Consider the following 27284-nt stretch of genomic DNA (forward strand, 5'->3'; position numbering starts at 1 on the left):
TCTGCCTGAGGTTTCAGGCAGAGGCTTTAGAAAAGAAGTACAAGCAGTGGTTTGTTGTTTTTTGTTTGGTTTTTTTTTTTCAAACCTGCGTTTAAGTAAAGTAATAACAAAGCTTTGTATGTAAGGCTTTAATATTGGATTTGCTAAGCTATTTGAGTACCCTATGAGAGAAATGGCAGTAAACAAACAGTCCTTGAATCATAGCCTTAAAAAGGAAGATAAAATGTCTTCTTCCAGAAGAATCAGTACCTGCAGCTTAATATTAAAAGATTATTTTGCAAATGGTGCCATTGAAATTAAGCCATGCTGTAGCATTTGAAGGAGACAAAACCCAAATCTATTGGATTGTCTGTTGAACTTCCTGAGTATGTGTCTCTCACAACATCATGTTCTTCCAGGCTCCTGCACAGAGCTCGCCCACAGTGTGACCTGACAGCTGTGAAGCAGTTGGCATGCTGTGATCATTCCTTATCCCTCTAACCAGGGTCACACCACCGCTGACCTCCCCGTCTGCCTTCTGGAGCAACTGGCCTGCTCCCTGCTTTGGGAGTGCTGGAGGAGGCTGGGGGAACTGCTGGGCTGTTCTGTAAGGATTTGGATTTCTAGCAAGTTGTGACGCAGAAGCACATTTTTCAAGCTCTGTGTCACAGTAGTATCTTAAAATTTTTAAGGTCTTTAGATGGGTGTATTCTCTTAGGGTTGTCACAAATGTGGCAGGCAACAGCAGATCTGAAGCCTCTGCCCCAGTTTAGCCAGGGCTGCCAAAAACACCTCTGCATTGGAGAGGAAGCTACCATGTTTATCTTTAACTGTGAAAAATCAGTAACAGCTGACAGCATATTTCAGATATAATTTTCCTGAGTTTATTTGAAAGGTGATATACCTAATATGGCACAGTTTCAGAATTCCACATGTGCTTGGCTCAAGTTGATGTAGTGCTCACAGTAACCTGTGCCAGAGCATAACTATCAGTGGCTCTGGAACTGAAACTGTAATTTTTAGTGGGTGCTTTATCCTTGGAATGTAAAAATAGCCTTTGAGGAATTAATCCATCAGGAGCAGAGGAGTCCAAGTCTGCCAGGGTCTTTGATGGCTAAAATTTGCCAAATGGCAGCAGGTAGTGTGGCTGCTCGGTCAGATTTGCCATGTGCGTTCTGTGTGGCTCCATGTGCGACCTTCAGGATGCAATGCCCTTGCCATTGTATCTTTGGTGTTTGGACAGAGCTGTGAGCAGAGGGGAGCGAGACAGAAGCTGTTTGTGAGGCAGGGCTGGTCATGACTGAGCAAGAATATAGCAGGCCTTGCCATAGTTAAAGGCTTTGGGTAGGGAACTGTTAAGAAAAAAAAGCACTATCCCCTCCCACCACCTTGCCAATAAGAAGCATGGGTGTTTAAATGGCAAGAGATCTGTGCTCCATTAACAGTATTCATTTCCCCTGATGGAGTTTCTGATAAGGTAAATTTTGGTAGTAGGGAAATCTTCCTGCACTAAGGCCTTCCCTGTTAGGTGCTATAATTATACAGGTCAATATTATCTGCCCCAAAAGTGAAACTTTACAGTGGCATGTTAGCCCTCTTATGTTTCCCATTAGTTAGAAATAGATGTGAAGGGGAGCAGTGAGAGCTGGGCTTTCCTCTTCAGCAGCTGCAGCTCTCTTTTATTTCATTAGTTTATCCTTGGTTGATAGGTCTCGAAAATTAAGAGAGGGAGTATGTGTTGAGGGATGCAGGGAACAGGAGCTGAGGATACCTGTGACTGCTGGCACTGGTGATGCATGGTTTTTTCCTCTTTCTATTTGAATCCTTTGTTTGGCGGGTGGTAGCTTAATGCAGAAGCTGCCAATAGTGCTATTCTTGTTCCTTTCTTTTTATGGCTGTCTCCTGTTCCTGCAAACATCCTTTACTCTAAGTAGCATACTTGTTGAATAGATGACTTTCAGGGAGCAATCCAGAAAAGTGCATGTGTTCCTTCATGTCCCAGTGCATCTTCAGCTTGGGAATCCATTAACTAGATGGCAAGAAATAAATGCAGGGTGCATCCTTTCAGCTGTACTTTGCTGGGAAACACAGGAATGTGGTTACTAGTAAATTTGCAGGCTTTAGGGTGATATAAAGATGGTGCTAAGTACTTTAAGGCAGAGGAAATGTTTGATTTGTGTAGTGTCTGTTGTGTGTGTGCTTGGCTTTAAAAAAAACCCCAAATACTTTGAACTGCAAATGTGTCCCTAGTACCATGTATTTAGCGCTGTCATGAAAATAATGTGAAGGGAGCTTTCTCTATTCTTTACTTCCTGTTTTGGATCTGTGACACTAGCTTCAAAGCACTTATCAAAATATGTGAGTTTTTAAAATTATTCTTTCTTACTTGTTGTCTTTCATCCTGCTCCATAATCAGAGAAGTGCAAAGTATATTTGATTTGGCTGTTTGCATGCATCCATGCACTTAGACACAGTGCTCCCTTTCACCCTCAAGCAAAAACTACTGATGTGTGAGTGAGCAAAAAGAGGTCAGTAATTTGGCATGGTAGGTTTTGCATTGCAAGGCACTGTCCTTCATTTGCTCTTGTTTTATCTTTACAGCAGTGTTACCAGGCTCTCATACTCATCAGAAACTCCAGCAGGCTGGAAACCTACTATGCAGGATCCATTACATATATGACATGTGAGGGGATGTTTTTCCACTGTGTACTTCACTGATAACACCTCTGAATAGTTTTTCAAAACAGTCTTTTTCACAGATGGATTTTTTCATCAAAAGAAATAAAAACTGCTGTACAAAGAATTGGCCAAATGTTATCTGTGGAGGACGCATAACTAGATATTTATACACTTAATAGTATTTATTTTTAAATGATGCTTCTGAATTCCACTCTCCCCTTACTTTTCACCTTCTCTTCCCTGCGAGCCTTGATTTCTGAGTAATTGAAAGCAACACCTTTCTGCAAGTTTGCCTTCCTTCCAAAAGGAAATCTTTCCTTTTAGCTAGAAGCTTTGTGTTTCCACAGTATTGTATGTAGTAGTAGTAGTATGGACAGTAGTTGACTGGCAGATTTTATTATATGCGATCTACTGAAATTTATTTCTACTTGGATGTAGAGGATGTATAAAAGGACACTTCTGCTTTGAAACCCTTTTACACTGGCAGAGTAGTGTATGAAGATCTCTGTTTTGACAATCACCAACAGAACTTTGATGAAAATTTCTAGATACAAAAACTGTTGGTGACCAGATTCTACTTTGCTGCTGGTAATGTCTGTTGTTATAATGCTGTGGAATTGCCTTGCCAGGTTAAAGTTTAAATGGCAAGTTCTGTAGGAATTACCAAAGGAGTTTCCACGCAATCAACCTTTATCACTCTCCCAGCTGAATGACTTCATGCTGTCTGTGGGAACACCATCTTTTTATCAGCCTGGCTGTTAGGAAGGTTATACATCTACCTGAATCAGGATAGAGTGAGGTTACCATAGTCCTGCTCATTGGTGATTGTTAGTGCTAGGTACAGAATTTAAATGAACTTGCTAATCACAATGTCAAATATTATTTTATAGTAGTGGTGGAATGTTGTAACCAAGGAAACTATTTAGTGTGTGTTTGTATTGGAAACCTGCTGGCATCAGGATTTCTGATAGATGTTTTATGGCATGACTTATGGACTTACTATATTTAAAACAAAATTGAGTTTATGGTGATGTCAGTTTGTGTGTGTGGATGAATAGTCTTCTGAACATTATACCTTCTGTTTTTATGTGAAGTTTTTATGGCAAACTTTCTGCAAGTTACTGCATTTTTTTCCTGTGAAATCCTTATCAGTCTGCTTTTGGGTAATATAGCTTGTAGTCTACAGATTTACTGTGTTTTTACTTCTGCAGTGGTAGAGTTATTCTTTCCATTGATATGTCATGTTTGTCAGGTTATTACTTTGAAGCATAAACTTTTTACTGTTACCACTTTCAGACTTACTATTTGGATAAATGCAATTATATTTTGAATACTTTTGTTTAGCATTCTTTGGAGTTCACTGGCACTACTCACGTCAATAAATATTATAAATGCTTTTAGGATGTGATCTGAAAAAGTGGAATTAGAGACATGGGAAAATAAATTAGGAAATTGAAATTCTTGCCATTATTTAAGCAATTTTCTGATGTTTAGGTAGGGAAAAAATCCTCCAGTATTTCAAGAGATATCTAAGTAATATTGCATTTGATGTATTATCAATGTGCTTTAGTGGTGATCAGCTGTATATTTATTTATACACAGATTGTGCATTTATGAATTAGGTAGTATTATTTCCTTAGTGTGACAAACTGCCTTCTGCTAATATTACTGTACAGTTCTGTTTTTTTTCCTCCTCACTATATAAATTTTTTTAGGCCTGATCTGTCTCTTCCTCTGCCTTAGTGTGCACTAAAACAACATTAGCTTATCTGCCAGACGGAGCCTTAAGTGACATTGCCAAGGGCAAATCCCCTGAAGAACATTTTAGGCTACAGCAGCCTGATAACTCATAGTCCGTGTGATCCACTGAATTTCATTAATAGGCATTTTTCCAGAATTACAGGGTTTGAGGGAAAAGTGTAGTTGAAAAAAAAAAATAATAGAAGGGTCGAGCAGAAAGTGCTGTTGTTTCCTGTGTCTGTTGGTGAATTTTTCGAAAACTTGTTGACTTATAGATAAGTCAGTGTAGCTTCTTAAAGGATCACCTATGGTGATAGACTGAACTTCTGCATACTTTCTTCAGTCTGACAAAACTCCTGGTTCCACCTTAGTGATTAACGATCTCAACCAGTCTAAGTAAATATTTTTTATGGGTGGTACTGTGGTCACTGTAGTGTGGCTGGGTATTACAAAAAGTATTTCTTCTTTTGCATGCATACTTTGTACCGTAAAACCCAGTTCTTATCAACTTAATATGACGTAGTCTCTTTCTGATGAACGGTGCCCCTAACAGTATTGGAGTTGTGACATGATGGAATCCTAATTATGTATCTAAGAACATCTATTTTGACTTCTTGATTTTTTTTTTTTATAAACTCAAGATGTTTTTCTTCAGATACGAAAGTTTTAACATTTTAAGTTTGTTCTGCTGCTGACAAAAGCAAGTGCTTATTACAAGAGGAGCATTTGTATTTCCAGTACCACATGAATCTTATATGTTTTTGAGGTTGGACTGGGGGGGTGGGGCTGACTTTTATTTGTTTGTTTTTTGGTTGTTTTGAGTTTTTAGTTCTTGATGTACTCATCCAAAAGTTGACATAAGCAGGTTCTTAGATGAAAACTTATGCACATCTAATCTTAGAAAGATATTTCTTGCAAAGGATGGGAATTGAACTTCAGTGATCCTTGTGCGTGTCTTCCAGCTCAGAATATTCTGTGATCCTCCCCCAATGGTACTGCCTGTCTGATTAATGTTTTACTTTATTTCTTTGCAGTTTTATGTGCTGAAAGAGTGGGCCAGATGACTAAAACATACAATGACATAGATGCTGTAACACGTCTTCTTGAAGAGGCAAGTACTACATCTATTTAAGGACCCGTACACAGTGTGACAAAGTAGTACTGAAATTACGTGGTACCACTAATAAACATTGTTGGTAGATTGTCCTTCAGTGTGGAAGAATAAGGGTTCTAAGTGTATGTACACTTTATCTCATTGGTAAGCTAAATATTCTTTCTAAATAAAGATAATTTGTTTACCTCAGTCAAATGGATTCATTACTTCTGGTTACTTTTCAGTTGAGGCCATGTAACTTGTTGGCCAAATGTTTGCCCTAATGAAGGAGGAGGAGAAGGAGGAATCATCTTAAAATGACACATTTACAGTACATGTAAAACTGAAAGTATCATTATTGATGGATATACTCTTTTCAGAAAATAATAAAAAAAGATCACAGACTTGTTTTCATAATAATTGGTTCAGATAATTTCTTTCTAGAGAAGTACATAGACACAAAATTAGAAAATACCTAGTACTCCATTTGCCTTCTTTCCCTTATGTCTCGTTGATTTGGTTGTTGTTTGTGGGGTTTTTATACTGTTATTATGAAAATTGGTATTCTTGTAATTCTTAGCACTCAAGAAATGTCAAAAAGCAACTGTCATGGTACTATGCTTATGTTCAATAAATATCATGATAAATTGTTTGACTAAAATTAGCTGGTTTTCTGCAGTAAACTTGAGCAATGTTTTTCTGAAGGATTCTTTAGGTGAAAACTATTACAATTTTATTAGTTCATGGCTGACTGCAACTTAGTTCTTTATACTCAATTGCTCGCCTATTGCAATAGCAATGTCATAAATGGTGTCTTTCTAGCCAATTGGGTGGTCTGTTATTCCTCTAATTCTGCAAGAAAACAAGCATGGGAATGAATGCTCATGTCTCCCACCTGTTCTGGATACCCCTCAGTGCAGTACAGTCTTATATTTTGTGCTTTTGAGCCAAACCCATTCAAACACCTCTGTACAAATTAGGTGTTAAAACGAATGTGTTACCCAAAAGACTTCTCCTAGAATAATTCATCACCTTGTAGTAACAGTCTGTTAACTTGTTTGTGCCTTGTTCCCTTTGCCTTGTTCGGCTGAGATTTACTGCATTTGGTCTGTGGCTCCTTCTAGTAATGATGGCAGCATTCTGCCGAACTGTTTCCTCCTCTGAGTCCCTGCAGCCACATGTCTATAGATCCAGGCATCACACTCACAGGTGCAATGCTTGAAGGACTTGCTGAGCCAGTGTTTTAAAGCTTCTTGTGTACTTTCCTATCTGGATGTTTGGAATGGAAAAATAAGGGGGTGTATAACATGTCAAACTTTATTAAAACAAATACTTTCAGTGAGCCTTTTTGTTTTATTTGACCATCATTTCCAATGAAGTTACTCTGTTCATAGGGATAAATGCACTTACAGCACCTTTCTTTGTTCTCTGTATGATGGTTATTGTAAGAGATTGCAGCCATTTGCAGAATTTAACACTCTCTGTTGCTTTCATACTTATGAGTGAGAGAAAAAACAAAAGCTACCCCTTGTCTGTCCTTCATGTTTGCAAGCTTCAGATGCTTGCATTACAACACTGAAAGGTGCAGCATTTGGGAAGATAGGAAAGAGAAGATCTCGAAATAACATGTGTGCAGATATTTCAGAAATCTGTGCCTATAGCCCTGAAACTAAGGAAAGGAAGTGGCACCAGGCCTGCCTGGGTATGTGGTAAAAATTGGAGCAGATTTCTTCATGAATCTGTTTTCTCATCTTTTTCTAATAATAGTGTAAACGTGTCTTGCTTGTCAGTATTATTTTTTTTACATATTGCTGTAATAAATTAGTTGCTTATCATTGTGTGAGTAAGAGACCTGTCCCCAAACTGAGATTTAGAGCTGAATTGCTAAAAATTGTGTAGGAACGCTAGGGAAGTTATTTGAAGAGCCTGGACGTGGATTTACATTCCTCAAATTTGAAGTTAAAAAAACATTGCTGCTAGATAGCTCCTCCTCTGTAGAGTCAAAACCGCAGCAATATATTTTTTCCATGCAGTATTTATGAAGTGAGCCAAATTAGTGAACAATAAGTTGGCTTAAAATATATCCAAACATATTTTGGATAACTTCGTGGCACCTATTGTTCTGAAAGATTGTACGTAAGATTACATAAAGATTTTATGGCTTGATAATGCCAGTAGCTTTCAATGCGAATGTAAGTCTGACCTTCAGAAACCATTTGGAAAATGCTATTTGCAGATACAGCATTGATCAGTCACCTCTCTTTTTATTTACTGGTTATTATATAACTTTTTTTTTCCATGGTGAAAGCCTCTTCATTCAAATTCATTGGCTTCAAATCCATGTGAACAGTAGCTGTATGTTTTGTAGGCTTTGTCATTAACGTACACATGACATAAGGTAGCATTTAGTCATAAAATCTGGGTGGTAGTCAGGGACAGTAAGTAAGCTCCAAACAGTATTTTCAGTGACAGGGAGAAAATTCTTCCTCAAATGGTGTTGAACTAAGGGTATGTTAGAGAGTTAACCACAGCAGCATTTTAGCACTATTAAAAAAATCTAGTAGTTAAATAAGAAAGTGATAAATAGAAATGCTTAATGAACAGCACAAAATTTTATGCAGTTTATCATCCTCTCCCAAGCAGATTACAGTTCCATGTACCAGCTTCTGCAAGGCTGAGACATCCTTATGTACATGTCATCAAAAGGATTAGCATTCTAGTTTTTATTGGTACCTGTGATGAATTGTGAAGACAGGTGATTTCCAGTACTGTGGTCATAGAGGAGGGGGAGGAAGAGGTCAAGCATGGCATGAGAGTAACCACTTTATGTAGTTTAGTGCACCTGCAAAAAGGAAAGAGTTAGGATTTTTTTTTATACAAAGGCACTAATGGTTGGCATACACAAAAATAGGAGCTGAACGTTTGTTGTGGTGGAACTGGCTTCTACTCCTGCATAGCTCATTTCCTTTTATTTGTAGGTGGAGCAAATGGAAACTGAAGAATGTTTTGAGAGAGGGTCAGTCATTTCTGAATAATGCTGTTATAAGATATGCAAGAGTAGAAAAGAAAAATCAGCAAAACCTCTCAAACAAATAAACCCTCACAGAAGGAAAAATTCTTTTTATTGTTAAGTGCTTGTTCCTTCCCTTTCAAGGCAATTTTACCCTCCCTATGATCCTTTGGTGATTAAAATAATATAAATTGAAATTGTCTTTCTGTTCTTAATGCTTCACAGAAAGAACGGGACTTAGAATTAGCTGCTCGGATTGGCCAGTCGCTGTTAAAGAAGAATAAATCACTGACAGAAAGAAATGATTTCCTGGAGGAGCAAGTAGAACACATCAGAGAAGAGGTAAGATTTTTATGCCTGAATGCTGTATATGCAATGATGTAAGGAATTTCCTTCTAGCTTCACCTTGTCCATGCATTTGGCTGTGGGCAACCTGCTCCCGTGTCTGACTGTCCTCCCTGCTAAAAATGTCTTCCTTATATCTAGTCTAAATCTGCTCTCCCTTGGTTTAAAACCATTACCCTTTATCCTCTCACAACAGACCCTGCTAAAAAGTCTGTTCCCATCTTCCTTATAAACCCCCTTTAAAGTACTGAAAGGCTGCAATATGGAGCATTACCTTCTCCATGCTGAACAACCCCAATGCTCTCAGCCTTCCCGTATAGGAGAAGGAATATTTTTGTGGCCCTGCTCTGGACCTGCTTGAAGAGGTCCGTGTCTGTCTTGTCCTGAGGACTCCAGAGCTGGGTGCTCACCAGAGGACAGTTGAGGAGAAGAATCATCTCACTCAACTTGCTGGCCATGCTTCTTTTCATGCAGCCCAGGGTATGGTTGGCTTTCTGGGCTGGGAGTGGACACATTGGTGTGATCAATAAAACACACAAGAAAGCTTGTTTCATTTCAAGTAGCACCTGTGCTTTAAAACAGCTCTTTAGCTGTAAGTACAGCTGTCACTAAACTCCAACTTAATAAATGAGCTAGGAGCCAATGTTGTTTCTCCTATTCTGAGGCAATGACCTTGCTTTTTGAATCTCACCTATACGTGGTTTTGAACAAGACAGAGAAGAAGACAGAGAGCAAGAGAACAATGAACCAGTGGAGTAAAAACTTTTAAAATGCTTCATAATTAATACTGCTCAGGGGTGTGAGATGTTGCGTTATGAACATTTCATATAAAGGATAAAATGCAGATAAAATTATCAGTGATTTGTGATAAATAATGGTGGAGCACACATAATGAAATAATATCCTGTGATGTGGCCCACCTTTTTTGGCATGGAAAACTAGTTCTGTTCTCTCCCAAAAGAGTGCTGTTGCTTGCTACCCAAGTCCCATCATGAGGCAGACCAGTTTATTTGTGTATTGGTCAATATGACATGTACTAGTATGTGCAAGGTGACTGAGCAGGACTGTGCATTCATATCATCCATCCAGAGTGAAAAATTTGATTGAGGAATGTGGAGGACATGGACAAGCTGCCTCTGTCCACATCTGTTTTTTTATTTAGTGGGACTGAGGAGCAGCATTAGGAAAAGTGCCACCAAAAATAAGCCTCTTACCAGGTGGCTTCGTGTGTTGGGCCATGTGTTCTGTCAACAGCCCTCTTTCACAGTGTTATTTTGACTCCTTCAGAAACTGATGCCTTTGAGGCAGAGCTCATCAGACTTTTAAGTCATGACACTTTTGTGTATTGAAAATCTGCCTTTAGCAGGTTTTAGATTTTCTATTAAAACTGAATTTTGAATATTTGAACAGAACAGTAACTAAGACAACTGTCTTTAAGGGCAAAATGAAAGAGAACAGAGTTTATTTAATACTTCTAAAATTCTGTAAAAATTGCCTAAAAATGGTTTGTCTGGGAGATATGTGTTTTCTGTAATACAGGGACAAATTCTTTCTGATGTGTGGTGTAAAATTAAGGTTTTATTGGTATAGGTACCATGGCATGAATAATTTAGCTTTATATCTCTTTGACCTTTGTCATGACAAAACCTTCTGTCCATCCCATTAAGCAGACTGAGTTTTTCCTTTGTGCTGGTAACATGCCACGTTGATAGATACATGTCAAAGTTGTAACGACCTGTGCAAAGTGCATCAGATTCTTGAGTTTGTCTTTTGAGTTTGTGTTGTTAGGCGCTGTTTAAGTTTAAGAAAAGGCTGTGATCGTGTTCAGGAAAAACTGATGTAACTGAGGTTTTTTTGCTGTACTAGAGAACAAAAGGGTGAGTGGACTGAAGCAAGCCCTTTAGTGTCTGCACAGACACTTCAGTCTCACCTTACTGTTTCACTACTATATTCTAGAAGTATAAACATTATACTGAGGAAACATTCTTAATTGTGAAGTATTTTGCTTTACAGAGATGGGTGTCTGCCTTTTCAGCAGCGGAGTGTAGTTCCCAGGTACAATGTGTCTATCTGCTGTTCAGTAAGAATGCTGCAGCTCCATGTTCCTTTTCTCTGGGATGGTACTGCCTACACTTTGGTATTATCTCCTTTGACATTACAGCTCATTATCAAAGAAATGCAAATTGTAAATCAATCTGCACAATGTGAATTGTATTCTGAATGGAGTAGCTCTCTCGGTTTTAGGTTCTCCTAATCTTTCTAAATTTTCCAGTTTCTGCTTCTTTTTCCTTTATGTATTTTGTCCTATGTTTCTGAAGGTAAAATGGCAGCACTTGCAATGTAGTGTCAGTCCTCAAATAACACCACCTCAAAGCTGTGTTAACTTCTGGGTAATACAGCCCTCTAGACCTGTTATTCAAATTCCAGGTCACCTGTCAGAGTTTGTGTTTTGATGATAGCAGGTTTCAAAAGTCCAGGTTTGATTTTGTTCTGTGTAAAGGGAGAGGAAAGGAAAAAGTTGAATTATAATATGGAATGGTGACTTAAAAAAAAGGAACATTGCTTTTGGTCTATTAAGAGTAGAAAGTAATGTTGGAAAGACAGAAATGCTCTTCAGCTTGATACTTGTATGCGAGCTGTTTAAATATGGTGTAATAGGGTGTCTTCCTTTTGAGCAATTCTAACCTGTTAAGCACTTAGTTGCTGTCAGGGAAAGCAAATCAGCTCTATTCTTGAAACAGTTGTTCATGATTCAGTAAAGATTGATCCTGTGAATTAGGTCCCAAGTCTTTAAAGTGTTGTTCTCTGTGTGAGGATACTTTTATATTCTACTTGAATTATTTTAAGATAACTGCATCTATTTAATGAGTTAGTTCTGAAGCTGAGTAAAGCTGTCAGGCCAGCAGAGGCAATTAAAAGCCTGAAGAGAAGAGTTATCACCATGCTTGGTTCGTGGGATGTTGTGGGCCTTGTCCCATGCACAGCAAGGGCTCCGTCTCAATTGCTTGGTAACAATACCAAGATTGTGCAACAGTAACATGGCAGCATTAGCTCCAGAGGGCACATGTGGCAGTGGCTTGTGAAAACGTAGAACAGGCTATTTCTGTTCATAAAATAAAAAATAAGTTCAGTGTTTTGCAGTGTGAAAATGTGTACTAGGTCTGTCTGGGATGCTGATAACATTCTTCACCAGCCTACCTGGTGCTGTGCTTTGGGTTTGGGATTAAATCAGTGTTGATAACGATGTTTTGGCTATTGCCAAGCAGCGCTTGCGCAGCATCCACCAGGCTCTTTTCTTTTCCCCTCGTGCCCCTCCCAGCCTCCCTAGCGTTTTTTTTTTTTTTTTTTTTTTTTTTTTCCCTCTCTTCACTCTGTCCACCATCTGCACAAGATGCTGGGAAGCTGACCCAAACTAACCAAAGGGATGTTCTATACCATATGTTGTTATGTTCAACAATAGAAGGTCGAGGAAAGGAAGAAGAATCTGGGACATTCATGGTTATGGTGTTTGTCTTCACAAGTGACAGTTCTGTGTGCAAAGGTCCCACTTGCCAGTAAGTTGCTGAACATGCACCTGCTGATAGAAAACTGAATAAATTCCTTATTTTACTTTGCTTGCATGGGAAGCTTTGCTTCACTTATTAAACTGTCTCAGCAAGAAGTTTTTCTTGCTCTTGACCTTCTCAGTCTCTCCTTCATCCTATGGGGATTGTGGGGCAGACTGTGTGCTCAGCAGGTGGGTGCTTAGCTACTCACCAAAGTTAACACAGCACAAAATGCTGCATCAAAGGGAGGTGTTGCTGGAAGTTACTGTAGTGAGTGTTTCACAGTTTCTGACTGTCACAGCCTGACTGAGATTGGAAGTGAGCTCTGGAGATCATTTTGTCCAAACCCGCTTCTCAAGCAGGATCCCCTACGGTCCATTACCGAGGACCGTGTCCAGATGGTGTTTGACTATCTCCAAGGTTGGAGACCCCACAAGCTCTCTTGCCAACCTGTGCCAGTGCTCAGTCACCCTCACAATTATAAAGTTGCACCCAATGTTTAGGAGGAACGACCCATGTTTCAGTGTGTGCCTATTGTTTCAGGTCCTGTTCCATTAAAAGATCAACCTTTCTGACTGTTCACCCTCTTTTGGCAGATTGGAATGCTCAGAAATGGCAGTATAAATAGTATCCTCAGTCTTTTTAATTCACAGAAAAAAAAAAAAAACAGTAGCAAGAGCTGGAGATGATCTAGTGTCCACCCACAGACAGTATCTGAATTCTTGCTTCTTAAAGAGGCTGAGTTATAATGTGCTGAATGGAAGTATATTGTTATTTTTGGTTCAGCATTTTTGTTCTTCCTGAAATGGAGAAAGCGAGCCTCCAAAAATTAATGCAGAAATTTTGTTTAATAGTTTTCTAAAATGTGGTTGGATGGGGATAGTTTTTTTTTCCCCTTGCTATTTAGAGCCCATGTCTCAGGAGGACTTGGTTCCTTAGCACTTCTCATTATGCAGAACAGTCTTAGTTAAGTAAATGACCTTGTTTGCTTCAAATTCTGAACAATTCAAGTGCTTTTTTGGATTGTGTCTGCTCTTTTGTTCGATGAAAATGGAGTTCAAATCTATGTAATTGATATTCTCTGGTTTTTTTCCTAATAATAATTACAAAGAAAAGTATGCTTACAATATGAAAAGCAGAAGTTTAATAAAAAGAAACATACTGTGCATTTTTTACATGGGAAAGTGCAAACTGAGGGCCAAGTCTTGCAGTGCAAGTGGAGGGGAAGGGATATGTCTGAGCAGTTATGCTGTCTGTAGTTGTGCAAAGCAAATAAAAGTAATCTCCTTCTGCTGTGGCATCTTAAATCACAGCTGTGAAGTGGTGTACATGCTACTGTCTGATTGAGCTTTTAACCCTTTTCTTGGAGAATAGCAATATAAAGTAACAAAGACTACATTTGTGGAGCTCACAATTACAAGGAATCTTAATCACCCACTTTTGATGTTTCGGTCATTTTTGATGTATGCTTGTACTAAGTATGAGAATCCTACAAACTACTTTACCAGAGCCAAAAAACCCAGAAACTGACTGCAACCTTCACTGCTGGAACAGCCTCAGAACAGCAGCCTCCCACTGTGTGGTGGTATTCTGCAGCTCAACAGGCACACTTGAGTCACAATTGTAACCTTACTACACAAGCATTTCAGTAATTTTATGTAAGGCCTCTTGGAGAGGAGGGAATGTCGGCATCTGAGGCCTTCAAGGTCAGCATCCATGCCAGAAGATGACAGTCATCACACAAAATGGATAAATGCAATGTTTGGCTTGATTGTGCCACATTAATTTCTTGCTGTATCATTGCAATGTATCCATTACTGTGCATGTGAATCTAGACTAATGCAACAGTGAGTCAGGATTGCTTATCTTAAAGAAGGTAAAAAAGAAACGTCTTATAGCAGTGAATAATTGCATGTTTGGACTTGTAAAAAAAATGTAGTGGCTACTTTAAAAGGTACACTTTCCCTTCTTTCTAAGAAATAAAAGAAATGGTTCTGGTCTGTTTCAGTCTTGGATTCTTGATTTAGTCCAAGATGATGCCTGGAGGGTGAATAATGAGCTAATTTTTGGTGGGTTTGCTTAAAAATGTGCCTGGAAATCAGCTTACTGATCTATGAGCTCTTTCTTTGTGTAGGTTTCTCAGTTGCGGCATGAGCTGTCTATGAAAGATGAATTGCTCCAGTTCTATACCAGTGCTGCTGAAGAAAGTGAACCGGAGTCCATCTGTTCCACCCCGTAAGTCAAGCGATCTGCAGCACTGACCATTGTCTGTTGGATGATTTCATAACTTTGAAAAGTGGTAAAATTGCCCCTGTATTGGCTAGAACTATAAATGGGACTTAGAACTTGATGCAAGGCTCCAGCTGGAAGGATTTGCATGAGCCAGCTGGCTACCCAGGTGCCTACAGGAGCCAGGAGGGGAGAGTACATAGGGAGGCTGCTGACACGACACTGCAACTTTCAGAGGAACTGGGTCACTGTTGTGGTGGGGCAGCCGTGGGCGGCAGCCGCGGGTGGCACTGACAGCAGCCCAGTACACACATTTGCATGTGATAGGATATGCTACATGGGTGACCTTTGTGCCTGAAGGACCTCTGAAGGCACTATGGAAAAATTCCAATCCAAGAGAAAGAAATAAAGCATGGCTTACAGCGTGGTTTCCAGGCAGTTAGCTGGCTAAACAGCACTGCAGGCTCTGAGGGGCTGTCTGCCCTTGCAGAGTTATTGCTGCATTCTGATGAAGCGTGTGTAGCATTAATCAGCAGCTATTGGATTGCTCCCTGTAATAACATGGTTTCTTTTCTCATAGCCTTAGCTGAACAACTTTTCCATAGGAAATGTGCAGAATAATAAATAAAATTTTTAAATGTTCTCTTTTGAAATTCACTGCAAATTTATTGCTGCCCAAAAGTACTGGCATGAATAAGCTGTATTTCATGTGGCTCGGTTTGCTTTTGAGACCTATATTCAGTCTGTGCTTCTGTGTGATTGGCTGTAGTATATGTAAAAATTACTTTAAATTGTTGCTTTTTCCTATAAGGTTGAAGAGGAATGAATCTTCTTCCTCCGTCCAGAACTACTTTCATTTGGACTCTCTTCAAAAGAAACTCAAGGACCTTGAAGAGGAAAATGTTGTGCTTAGATCTGAGGTGAAATTGCTCCCTTTGTTTTGCTTAATATAGTTGATCATCTAAATGCCAGAACACGCGTATTGAGAAGCTTGTATTAAAAGCTGAGAGTCTAACTAAGAGTATAATTCCACATATAACAGATCTCTCTGTGATTGTTTAATCACCATCCTTTATCCTTTTTAAATGAAGGAAAGGCTGATGTGTGGAAGCTACATAGAATCACAGAATTGTTTAGGTTGGAAAAGAGCTCTAAGGTCATTGAGGCCAACCTTTGACCAATCAGTACCTTATCAACTAGACCAGAGCCCTGAGTGCCGTGTCCAGTCCTTTCTTCAACACCTCCTGGGACGATGACTCCAGCCCATTCAAATGTCCTGTCAGCCTTTTTGTGAAGAAATTCCTCCCAAATGAAGCTACATGCAAAGCAGTGTTTGTGTAGTAAGAATGTGCAGGAGTATGGGCAGATTTTGGAGTCCAGGATTGCACTTTGAAACAGCTTGTAAATGGCTGACTTGGCAGATACATGTGACTTGAGCAGCAGATCTTAAGTTTTTAGGCTGGCATGGTCTCTGACACCAATTCAGTGTTTGTCAAAATGCAAATTTCTGGCCTAAATTTGCATTACATTTCTTCATTGTGTGTTTCAAGTCAAGGCGGTTCATATTTTAAATTGAATGTGCTTTTCTTGTCTTTATTTTTTAAAATATTTTGTTTGTTTCACAGATGACACGGTTTTTAAAAGTTTTACAATTGAATATGAAGTGAATAATTTTTTTAATCCAACCTTTAAACCATGGGAGTATGTTACCACTTTGCAAACATGTAGCAGAGTTTAGCAGGAGAGATACTTTTGGTCTAAGAATGAATACATGAAAACAGAATGTTACTACCATTTTCCACTTCAAATGCAGGGCCTATTGTAAATAGGTAGTGCTACACCTTCGCACAAGACGTCCAGTAATGGACACTGCTGTGCTCCTAAGTGAGAATGTGCACAGGGAAGATGATCAATAGATAGTCTGAGAATAATGAATGTTAGAACTGAGAGAGCTACTGCCTCAGGAGCTGGTTGGAAACCCCATGCAGCACTGCCTTCCCACCCAGGGAGATGTAGTCTGTGCCAGCAAGGCACAGGATGAAACCAAATCTGAAACCTGTGAGCTGTGCAGTTCTCTACAGTTGCAGTCTGTGGGTGTCAGTGCATGCCCCCAGCTTTGGGAATAGATTACAGATCACCAAGGTGGTGCCAGACAGAACCAGCTGGCTGCAGCCATGCTGCTCTTGGCACTCCCAGAGTCAGAGTGGAAAAGACAAACCAGGGAAAGAGGTTGCACTAAGGTTTTTTATGGCATATATGGTTCCGGTGCCAGAACTTTTCAAACAGAATCAAATAGCATGTTTTTTAAATACTTGAATGTTTAATTCAGTTATTTAAACCAAGCATTTATTTAGTTTTTGATGATAACTAGTTTTGCTCAGTGACCAGATCGAGTTCTGCATGCTAGTGTTTTGTATGTCCAAGCCTTTCTTTTTCTTTTTACTTTTAGTGCAAAATACACAAGTGACATCTAGTGGGGATATGGTAATAATGATGCAAGTTTCTCCATACAGTAATGTCTCTGCTGAATGTTCACCTGGCCTCTTTTTCCAGAACATGTGGGAGAGCAGGCAAAACCTGTAATTTCTCACTGTCTTCCTGAAGGAGTGATTAGAATAGCTTGTTTTTCTGAAGCAGATGGAAGTGCAACAACAGACTGGCAAAGAACAAATGTGCTAATGTAGCATATTTGATGTGGATTTCTTGAACAGGCCTGTCAGCTGAAGACTGAAACAATTACTTATGAAGAGAAAGAACAACAACTTGTCAATGACTGTGTAAAAGAGCTAAGTATGTCCCTACTTCTTTATACTTTTTTGAGATAGGTCAGTAAAAAAAAACCAAAACAGATCAGTCAGTCATATTTTCCTGTGGTAATTATTTTCCTTTTATAAATGGTTATGAGGAGAAAAATTGTGGCTGAAATTTCACAGCAGAAAATGTTGGCTAATGCTAAATCTTTCTCATTTAAAAATAGTTTTGCATTGAAAGTGTTCAGTCTCCTTTGCAGCATGAGCACTTGATGCCTTTCTCGTTTTGTGTCCTACTGTGTTTTTCAAAAATACCTTACTGTGAATTGGGGGTAGGATTCTGCTGAAGCAAGTGATGGTCCAAAAGAACATCTTTATGCTTACTTTTCTGATTTTGTGTTTGTGATGTTAATTGTAATTACTTATCTTAAAGGGGATGCAAACATCCAGATTGCCAATATCTCCGAAGAGCTAGCAAAGAAAACTGAAGATGCTGCCCGGCAGCAAGAAGAAATCACTCATCTTCTCTCTCAGATAGTCGACCTGCAGAAAAAGGCAAAAGCTGTAAGCAATCCAGTTGAGAGACTACTGTTGTTATTTGCTACTAATGTAACTGGAGGACAGATTAAAATCCTTTCTGTACTAGAGCCTAAAGGAAATATTCCACCTTTCTTATGTGGATGACCTTGTTTGGTGTTTAATATCTGGCATATCTGACTAGAAAGCATCAATTTATTAAGATATGTATATATGGTTTCTCTAGTGCAATAGTTAAAATTATTTTAAATATTAGATACAAAACTCTGCTCTGAGTTATGTCAGTGAGACAAGAGTGTCAGTGCAAGTATTTCAGTGGGCACATACTTGTTTGGAGGTTCTTCTAGCAAGGTGAATTCTAATGCTGTGTATTCTTGTATTAACATTTTAAACGTTTCTAAACTGATGTGTAGATTAATATTGCTGCAGAGGAGAAGTGAGAAAAGTTACAATGTTCCTACTTACCTGTTGTATATGATACAAATATCACAGGATAAAACATGGCAGTCTTTCTAACATATTTGGCATATTTTAGTGTGCAGTTGAAAATGAGGAACTTGTCCAGCATCTGGGAGCTGCTAAAGATGCCCAGAGACAGCTCACAGCAGAGGTGAGTACATTACTTAGTAATACAATAATTTAATAGCTGAGCAATGATTGTTCACTTTGCCATGAGAGGTTTAGTCTGAGTTGGATCAGAAATACTAAATAGTTTTACCTGTGTATATGCAATGAAGGAACATTCATGTTCCTAGTAGAGTTCAAACCTTTTTCTTTCCTATTCTCTGCTCCTTCAAATGACGTACATTTTGAAACACAGAGACTTATGGACTGTACAGGAATGCCTTTAGAGGTTGATTTCTCTAGGCTGGTAATTTCATCCTATTTTGACTAGGGAGATAACATGGAAGAGCTCATTGATGCTCTGTTTGTTCAGTTTATAAACATAAGGCAGTCCAGTATTTCTGGTTGTCTTATGGGTGCTATATTTGCATGAAAAAATAATGGACAAGAGGGAATGAATACAGCTTGATCCCTTTAGAATTTGTCTTGTACTTGTACTGCTTGGTGATGAAGGTGGGAGTGGCCAGAGAAGCTTTTCCAGTGGGTGGACCTTTTGTAACTGTGGTGCTCAACAAAGACTGGCCTCATGCCTCACCATTGCTTTCTTGGGAAAGAAAATGAACTGGATCTCATTTTCTAAACCAAATAGCTGATTTTTATGAAAGTTGTAGGAATGTGGTGTTTCAGACTTCTGCTCCTTTGCCAAACTTAGTTGAAGTAGCTGATGAACCCAAAAGCTGTGAGGGTACACAGACATCTGGAGACAGAGTGATTACATAAGATGTGTTTCCTGAGAAAGCTAAAAATAAAGCATGGTCTTAGGCTGTTGAGAGTTATACATGCATATGTATGTATGCATGAAAGTCCTGGCTTTAAAATTTCTAAGTCCTTTGGACCATTGTGGAATGTCTTGTCCTCAGACCATGGTGTTTGCCACTGTGGTCATCATGGCAGTGATTAAGCACTAAACCTGATCAGACTAAAGATACTTTTTTAGCTCTGTATCTTTTCCTTGACAATGGCTTCACATGGAAGGAAAGGAAGAAAATGGAGCAAACAGTTTCTTTCACATTGTTACCCTCCCTACCTGCCTTCCCATCACTAATCCATGTTATTAATGATCCTCCAGTGATACTCAGTTGTTGGACATGGAGGATTCCTTTAAAGTGGGATATTCTTCCCTGCACCATTATTGCTTACCAGTAGTAAAAGAATTGGCAGGATTTTTGTGGTAATAGTGCACCCCATAAGGTCTTGGACTGTTTTCTCTATGTTACAGTTGCGAGAGCTGGAAGACAAGTATGCAGAGTGCATGGAAATGCTTCATGAGGCTCAGGAAGAGCTGAAAAACCTTAGGAACAAGACAATGCCAAATGCTATATCGCGTCGGTACCACTCCCTTGGTCTCTTCCCTATGGTAAGCAGATTTAAAGAAAAACCTGCACACACCAAGCAAAGGAAGTGTGTTTGTATCTGACTTACAGCTTCAGGGATCGGATGCTAGGTTGGACATAAGCATGGGTGAAATGTGTATTTGCAATAGTCTTAAAGGATACCTGTGTCGCCCTGATTTCTTAGGATTTTCTAAAGCCTTCTGAGTTTACATTCTTGTAGAGAACTTTCTCATGCAACTTTCTGTAAACAACCTATTGTTTTGCATTCTTTCATGGAGGTGGAGAAATTTGATAGACTGGTAGTTTGTCCAGTGTCGTTGGAGAGGTGGCACGTTCACCTTCCAATCCACTGGCACCTTTTGAGAACTATAAATGATTGGAGTCAGAAAAAATAAGTTAGTCTCTTCATTGTGACCAGAGGTGTGGTGCGTGGTTTTTCCTTGTGTCCTCTGGTGACATACCTGTGTGATCAGTTTTGCATACCTGGTTCTGAAACAGTGGTGCTGTGCAGCTCTGCTGCAGTGTTATATACAACCTGCAGCTGTCTGTGCTTATGCTGTGAGACCTGGGTAGCATTAACACGTTCTTACATAGTTCTATACATCTTTGTTAGGCATCTCCTGTACTGTGGTGGCTGATGTTCATTAGGAGCTTCCTGTTTATCTTCAATATCCTTGGAGATGTAATTTCCTAATAATGTAACAATGGTTTCCAGACATGGCATCTTTCTAGTCATTTATGATATACATTTTAGTTCTTCAGACTAAACCTTTGAACAGGGTTAAAAGCATAACTTCTTGTTGTATGGTGACTGAAAATTCAGTGTTTAATTAAAAGAATGTTAGTTGCTAATCTGTATTATGGCAGCAAGTTATGGTGGTTTCACTGATGTTATCAACTTTCTTTACCTGATTTCATGTGATTATGAAATTTAAAGCTCAGGGAATATGCAGTACCCTCAGTGAAATGAGGAAAAAAGAGTGGATTAGAATGTGTACAGTGACTTGCTCTGCTTGCCTGTGTATCTCTAGAGTAGTTAGATTACTTCTGAAGACAATGGTATCAGTGGCTTCTTTTGAAATACATTAATCAAGCAGCAAAATCTGGCCTGCCTTGTCTTGTCTTACTGTTGAAGAAGAACACATTTTATTTGTGCTCACAATAAGTCAATTGCTAACAAAGGCTTAGCTTGCTTTTTGATGCTCCCTTCTGAGACTGAACACAGGCCAAATCAAAGTGCAGATGTTTAATAATATAAGTTGTGCTTGCAAAAATAATACAAACTGTGCTTGCACAAATACAGCTGAAAGCTGTGAAAAGTATGCTTGTGCTGAGGTAGGTTTATGTGTTTTGTGTGAAAATGATTTTCAAAGGTTGAATCACGGGACAAAAGATCATTTAGTTTTGTTAATGTTTGACACTTAGAACCTGCACCCAGCAGTAAAACTTAGTGACCAACTACAGAAAACTGATGGTCTGTTCCCTCTAACCTTATGGAGAAAGTATATAGTGCTTTATGCCAAGAATCATGTCAGTTTTGTGGATGGGTGGATAATACTGTGGGTTTTATGTATATTTAAAATGAGAACATAAAGACCAAAACTTTATACATAAAAGGTGAGTGTTACTGAGTGTGGAATTCAGTCTGGGTAGCTGGATCATGTTGTTGCCTACAATGCTTTTTTAAGGTTCTTTGGTAGATATTATGTATCATCAGGTAGTACATACTGCAGGAAAAGGAAGCTAAGTTATATTTTGTCAGTGTTTTAAATATCCACATTAGTTTTCCAGAAATTTTTCATATTTAAACCTTCCTTTTTTTCTTCTAGAAATACTCTTCATTATTTATTATTTTCTATAAACAATTTATTATTTTCTGTCATGCCAACCTATTAATGCTATGATATTTGTTTCTCTTTTGTGCTTATTTTTAACAGGATTCTTTGGCAGCAGAGATAGAAGGGTCAATGAGGAAAGAATTGCATTTGGATGAACCCGACTCTCCTGACTTGGCGTAAGACTGAAAAGAATTGGTTCCTAATTGATTGGTTATATCTGAATTTAATTATTTGATGAGAAAAAAAAAAACAGGAAATAGTTGAGCTAGGTATTTAGAAAGAAATATTTCTAGCTGAATGTGAATGATAGAAAGAAAGGAAAACAAATTGCCTAGTTTTGGGGGTGTTTTTGTTTTCTCCTAAAGCTGCTAAAAGAAAACCCCTATATTCTGGCTTTGCCTTGTCTTGTAAACTTATTTTCTCATTGGTGAAAGCTGAGAATGAGAAAAGGTTTGTTTTCTTGTGTGTTACCATGCTAGATTTCTTCAGTTACCAGTTAGAGGCAGAGTTCAAGTTCTTGTTGAGTTTTATAACATAAGTTGCCAGGTTGATCTAATCCAGTTTTTACAGGAAGAACATCAGGGCAGTAAGGGATTTGGAATGGTTGGGTACTTAGTGTGATGCCCATTACACCTGTGCTGAAGTTATGTTAAATTAAACAAGAGAGTAGTTTGAAACAAGTTAAGTGCTTGCGACAGCCCCAAAGCTATAGATAGATACAGCCTGGAAGAAATGGCCTTGCTGATGCCAGTTGCACATGTACTCCAATAGGTTTATCTCACAGATCTGTACAAAGCATGGATTGTTTAATTTTAAATTAGTTAATCCAGTTTACAGGGTCTGTTACAGAAACAGAGTTTACAAAACAGGACAGTCAGGGAAGGTACAGTAGGTACTTACCAGAAACCTTCTAATTGCATTTACAAAATGCCTGACGCATACACTGACCTTTTCTGAGCCTGAGCCAAGAACTGCAAATGAGGTTCTGACAGAGTGAAAAGTTGGTTAGAAAAATGTAAGATCAGAAAGTTGTGAGCATGCTCAAACCCCATAGGATCCTTTCATCCTTCCAGTATAATCTAACTTAAAGATAGTTTAACTTCTTTAGAATGTCTTATTTACTTTGCCTGTACCAGAGGATACTTTTTTTTTTGGTTGCATGACTTCTCTTGGCTTTATTTATTTGTGCAGTGGTAGTAACTGCAAGCTCCATGGGACTGTCTATTGATAAATACTCTTAGATTCAGCCTCATAAAAATATACAGCTATAGACCTGGAGCCTCCACACAAAGGGTGCAACTGTTGAGCACCCATGGACAGAGGAAAGAAATTTAAATGACATTAAATAGCCTAAGGTATGCAGTCACTGTTACAACTGGCAGTGTTACCTTTCAGATAGAAGGAATGTGCTCTCCTTGTGTTCAGCCATTGTTGGACTGTAAAGCAAAGCAGTGGTGGCACTGCTGCAGCATGATGTAGGGTAATTTTATTTTGTCAAGAAATTTCTGCTGAAGTGTCATCTGATGTCAGTCTTGGAGCAGGTGAACAATATTTGTCATGGTATAAAGACAATGGTGATAAAGAATGAACTGTAGAAGTAGGTCAAATATTAGGTTTCCAGCCTTGACAGCCTCTCTCTCAAATCTTGGTCCATTATATTTCTGGGATCTTTTTCCTTTTTTTTAAAGAACTATTTAAGGGGATTGGAAATTGGTTTCAGAGAGAAAAGATACAGGACTTGCTTGCATGGAGATACTCAGGAGAGTAAATTCAAACTCTCTTTTAAAATGGATTAGTCAGTTTATAGTTAAGAGTTAAATGGAGGTCAATTCTGATTTTTAAAATCTCGTTTTTACATAATGACTTTATGGCACTTTTAGCTGATGTACTGAAATGCTCTTTCACTTATTTTTTATTAATATTTAAAAGGGTCCATGCACATGATTGTCAAATGTTCTGTGAAAAATATTCTAAGGTGATGGAAGAATTATGTTTATGGATTGAATGTAATGGCCAGACTGTAGCTAGTATGGGACCCTATGCATACTACTTTACAGAACTATATATAAAATCAAAGTGATAGACCTGTGAATAGGAAGGGCTATTAATGAGCTGTTACCTGTTTCTCTGTTCCTTCTCATGGTAATAAGTTACCGAATGATTATTAATTTTGTGTGTGTTTTACAGCCATCAGAAGCGGGTCTTCGAGACGGTGAGAAATGTCAATCAAGTTGTCAAGCAGAGATCCATGACTCCGTCACCAATGAATATCCCAGGCTCTAACCAGTCCTCTGCTATGAACTCAGTCATTTCTAGCTGTGTCAGCACTCCACGTTCCAGTTTCTATGGGGGAGACATCTCTAACATTATGATAGACAACAAGACCAATAGCATCATCTTAGAGACAGAGTCCTCGGACAATGGGTCAGTACCAGAGCACTAGAATTTGCTTTTGCTTTGTTTCTGACATAAAGGCAGTGTTCCTGTTTTCCTCCTTTTGTCTTGCGTAGTGCATTTATCACAGTGGCATACATCTTCAAAATCTATTTTGTGCTTAGAGTTTTTGGGCACTCAAGTTTATTGAAAAAAGCAAGCTTTTAGAAAGTACTGTGTATCAATCAGTGTCTGCAGCTCAGACCTGTTCTGAGATGCAACATCACCAGATGATGTAAAACCACCCTTTATTTTTGTGTGTCAACACTTAAAAATAATTAAATTTTCACCATGTTACATAAATGCCAGGGAGTTCTGATGGCAGATGCAGCTATAGTGAACTGTTTTGATCCTAAAGATGAATAAAGTGAGCATCTATAGGTTACCTAATATGAAAACTTATGAATGAAACTAGTCAGAACTTTGCTTTTTTAGCTACTTGTCTCTTCCCCCAGTACAGCTTCACACTATATGCTGTATATACTTTTCATTAAAAAGGCTTAATACTTCAAAACAATGAATGTTTGTCGGTATAATATACTCTTGTGGCTCACTGTGGTGTTCTTACAGCATTGGCCCTTTAACATGGGGCCTGCTTACCTGAGTTTACATAACTGTGAGAGATACACAACAAGTAGACAATTCTCACCTCTCTGTAGGAGGAAGCTCTTAAGTAAAGTGCAGGTTTCCAACCAGGACTTTCCAGGCAGCAGCTAGGACTCAAAATGTTTACTATGAAAGAGAAAAAAAAGACTGGTCTTTGCCTTTGAGCAGCTCTTCAGATGAGAGGAGCAAGTTGTTCCCAGACACAGTAATGTAAAGGTATTGATGAGTGTCTCAAAATTGTCATATGGAAGTCTTAAACATTTCTAAGAATGTGTTTTTTCCCTCCCACCATGTTTTTTTTTTTTTTCTGTGTCCTCCTTTATGTTTTAGAAATGAAGACAGGATGAAGAAGCCTGGAACTCCAGGGACTCCAGGCTCCAGTGACCTAGAGACTGCCCTGCGTAGGCTCTCCCTCAGGCGGGAGAATTATCTCTCAGAGCGCAAATTCTTTGAGGAAGAGCAGGAAAGGAAGTTGCGGGAACTGGCAGAAAAGGGAGAACTCCACAGTGGTTCCGTTACCCCCACAGAGAGCATCATGTCCCTGGGAACTCACTCCAGATTTTCAGAATTCACTGGATATTCAGGAATGTCTATCAGCAGTCGCTCCTACCTGCCAGAAAAGCTTCAGATTGTGAAACCACTAGAAGGTGATAACAAAGGGCCTCGGCCTTTATCTGTTGTTATTAGTGACTCTTTGTGGTCCCTAATCCATCACCAGAAAGCAGGAAATCTTTGCAATACCTATTCTTTTTACTTTAGAGACAGTACTCCACGCTGTTGGTTTGAGATCTTCTAACTACTGTATTCTTCCACAAGCCTTAAAAGTGTTAGGAAACAATCCTAGCCAAAGCAGTAAAATAAATATTACAGGCCACACATGCACATCATCAGTGCAGCTTTACATCCAACCTAAATGTTACCATTTCATAATTGGAAAAGGAAGGTGGATAAGTCTATGAAATCTAAACAGCAAGAGTTCTGTAAATTAGTATCTGGAAAGGCTATTACCTACTTCAGTTAGTCTGATAAGACTGTTATAGTGATTCAAAATTATCTCTGGACTTAATGGGTTGTTTGAGTGATCACATGATTCACTATGGCTTTGTGTTTCATGTGTGAAATAGGTGGGGTTTTTTAAAGTCAAATTTCCTTCATATGTTGTCTCAGTAAAAGGCAAGCTAGAGATTGATGGTAGTCAGGGCTAGAGCTGTATTTCAAAGTTAATTTCAATAGACTGTTTAAAAAAAGCTGTCAGAGCAAATGTAGTATAATCTGCCTGGCTTTCTTCAGTTCTTTCAGGTTGTAGTTGGAAGTTAGTTGAGTCAATTCCTTCAGGTTTTAAACCAAATGAAGTTTCCCTGTAGTACTTCACAGATACACTAGGTAACATCATTTAGCTTTGAATTCTCTCTTCCTCTCTCTCCCTCTCTCTCTCTCTCTCTCTTCCTTTAACAGAACTCTTGTATTACATTGCATTGTGTGTGTTTTAATTGCAGAAGCTCCTTTTTTTCATCTGTTCAGAACATATTTATTTCATTTATAAGGAGCATATAGCATGACACGTACTTGGAAACAAACATAAGCGTTCTTATGTCCTGAAGAAAGTGATGTACTGTATTTACCTAGAAACTAGAGCCATAGTGCACAAATCCATACCGTTGAGCAGATTTTAATAGTTTGTTTTCATGGCTGCTTTTAAATAGTCATAAAAGTTCGTGTACCACATGAGGGAAAGGATGATCCCACTTTGTTTCAGTTTCCAGTTGCTACCACTGTAATAGATTTCTGTCACCATCCCATTATATATCTGCTTTTGTCTTCCAATAAACACTTAAAGTCTTTATCATCTTTCTATCTGTCTGGGTTTTTTTTTTTCCCTGGTTTTGTTCAGTGTTTTCACAAGGTCATTTCTCTTTTGAAATTATTGCACCTTTTTAAGTTCTTCCCATGTTTGGTTTTAGATCTTATTTGTAGCATGTTTGTGTCTGCCTGTTTCGTAAGTTTTGTGTTCGTTAATTTTTATTGACTAAATATCTTCATGATTTTGTTTTTCATTTCAGCTTAGTTTATTTTCTGAATATTTTTCATGAGCCTTAGTGTATTTTTCAACTTCATGGATGCCTTCAGACTACTGGGGAAAAACGGTCTGCTGTACCTGCAGACTGCTATAAGTAGTTGTGTCTTTGGTTTTTTTACTGTTTTGGGTGCTCATGTCATAAAACAGAAAAAAACATTAGTTCTATAATAAATTTACTATAGGTTAATGACTTCTGCTGCTCCTTTAAAGCAACATTTTAAATCTCCCAGAAAAAGAAGTGACAGAAGCACTAAGAAATGCATGTTTTGCACCTTTAAAAATCAAGATACGCTTTCTTTTAGTCAAACAGAAGGATTGCTTGATGTGGCTTCTTTTAGTTATAGACCAATGGGTTTTTTTTTAGTTTTGTTTGTTTTGTTTTTTTAAACTATACACCTGTGATTTGTTGTGTCATAAGCACAAAACAGCGCTATCTGTAGGAAAACTAAAAACTTGGACTGACTG

The 27284-nt window shown here is 38.6% G+C and overlaps 1 protein-coding gene across 10 annotated transcripts in view; it reads left to right on the forward strand.

The window, feature by feature from the left end:
- TRAK1 (trafficking kinesin protein 1) overlaps window positions 1-27284 on the forward strand; it is a 124221-nt gene that overhangs the window by 78555 nt on the left and 18382 nt on the right. For all 10 annotated transcript variants that reach the window (XM_068204490.1, XM_068204510.1, XM_068204518.1 and 7 more), the window contains 11 exons: window positions 5433-5513; window positions 8731-8843; window positions 14526-14626; window positions 15432-15540; window positions 17332-17410; window positions 17804-17934; window positions 18443-18517; window positions 19751-19888; window positions 21803-21879; window positions 23891-24127; window positions 25073-25389. In XM_068204490.1, the coding sequence (XP_068060591.1) occupies window positions 5459-5513; window positions 8731-8843; window positions 14526-14626; window positions 15432-15540; window positions 17332-17410; window positions 17804-17934; window positions 18443-18517; window positions 19751-19888; window positions 21803-21879; window positions 23891-24127; window positions 25073-25389 (1432 nt within the window). In that variant the 5' untranslated portion in view covers window positions 5433-5458. The remainder of the gene's footprint in view (window positions 1-5432; window positions 5514-8730; window positions 8844-14525; window positions 14627-15431; window positions 15541-17331; window positions 17411-17803; window positions 17935-18442; window positions 18518-19750; window positions 19889-21802; window positions 21880-23890; window positions 24128-25072; window positions 25390-27284) is intronic.

The sequence above is a fragment of the Anomalospiza imberbis genome, chromosome 1 (genome assembly GCF_031753505.1).
Source record: "Anomalospiza imberbis isolate Cuckoo-Finch-1a 21T00152 chromosome 1, ASM3175350v1, whole genome shotgun sequence".
NCBI lineage: Eukaryota > Metazoa > Chordata > Aves > Passeriformes > Viduidae > Anomalospiza > Anomalospiza imberbis.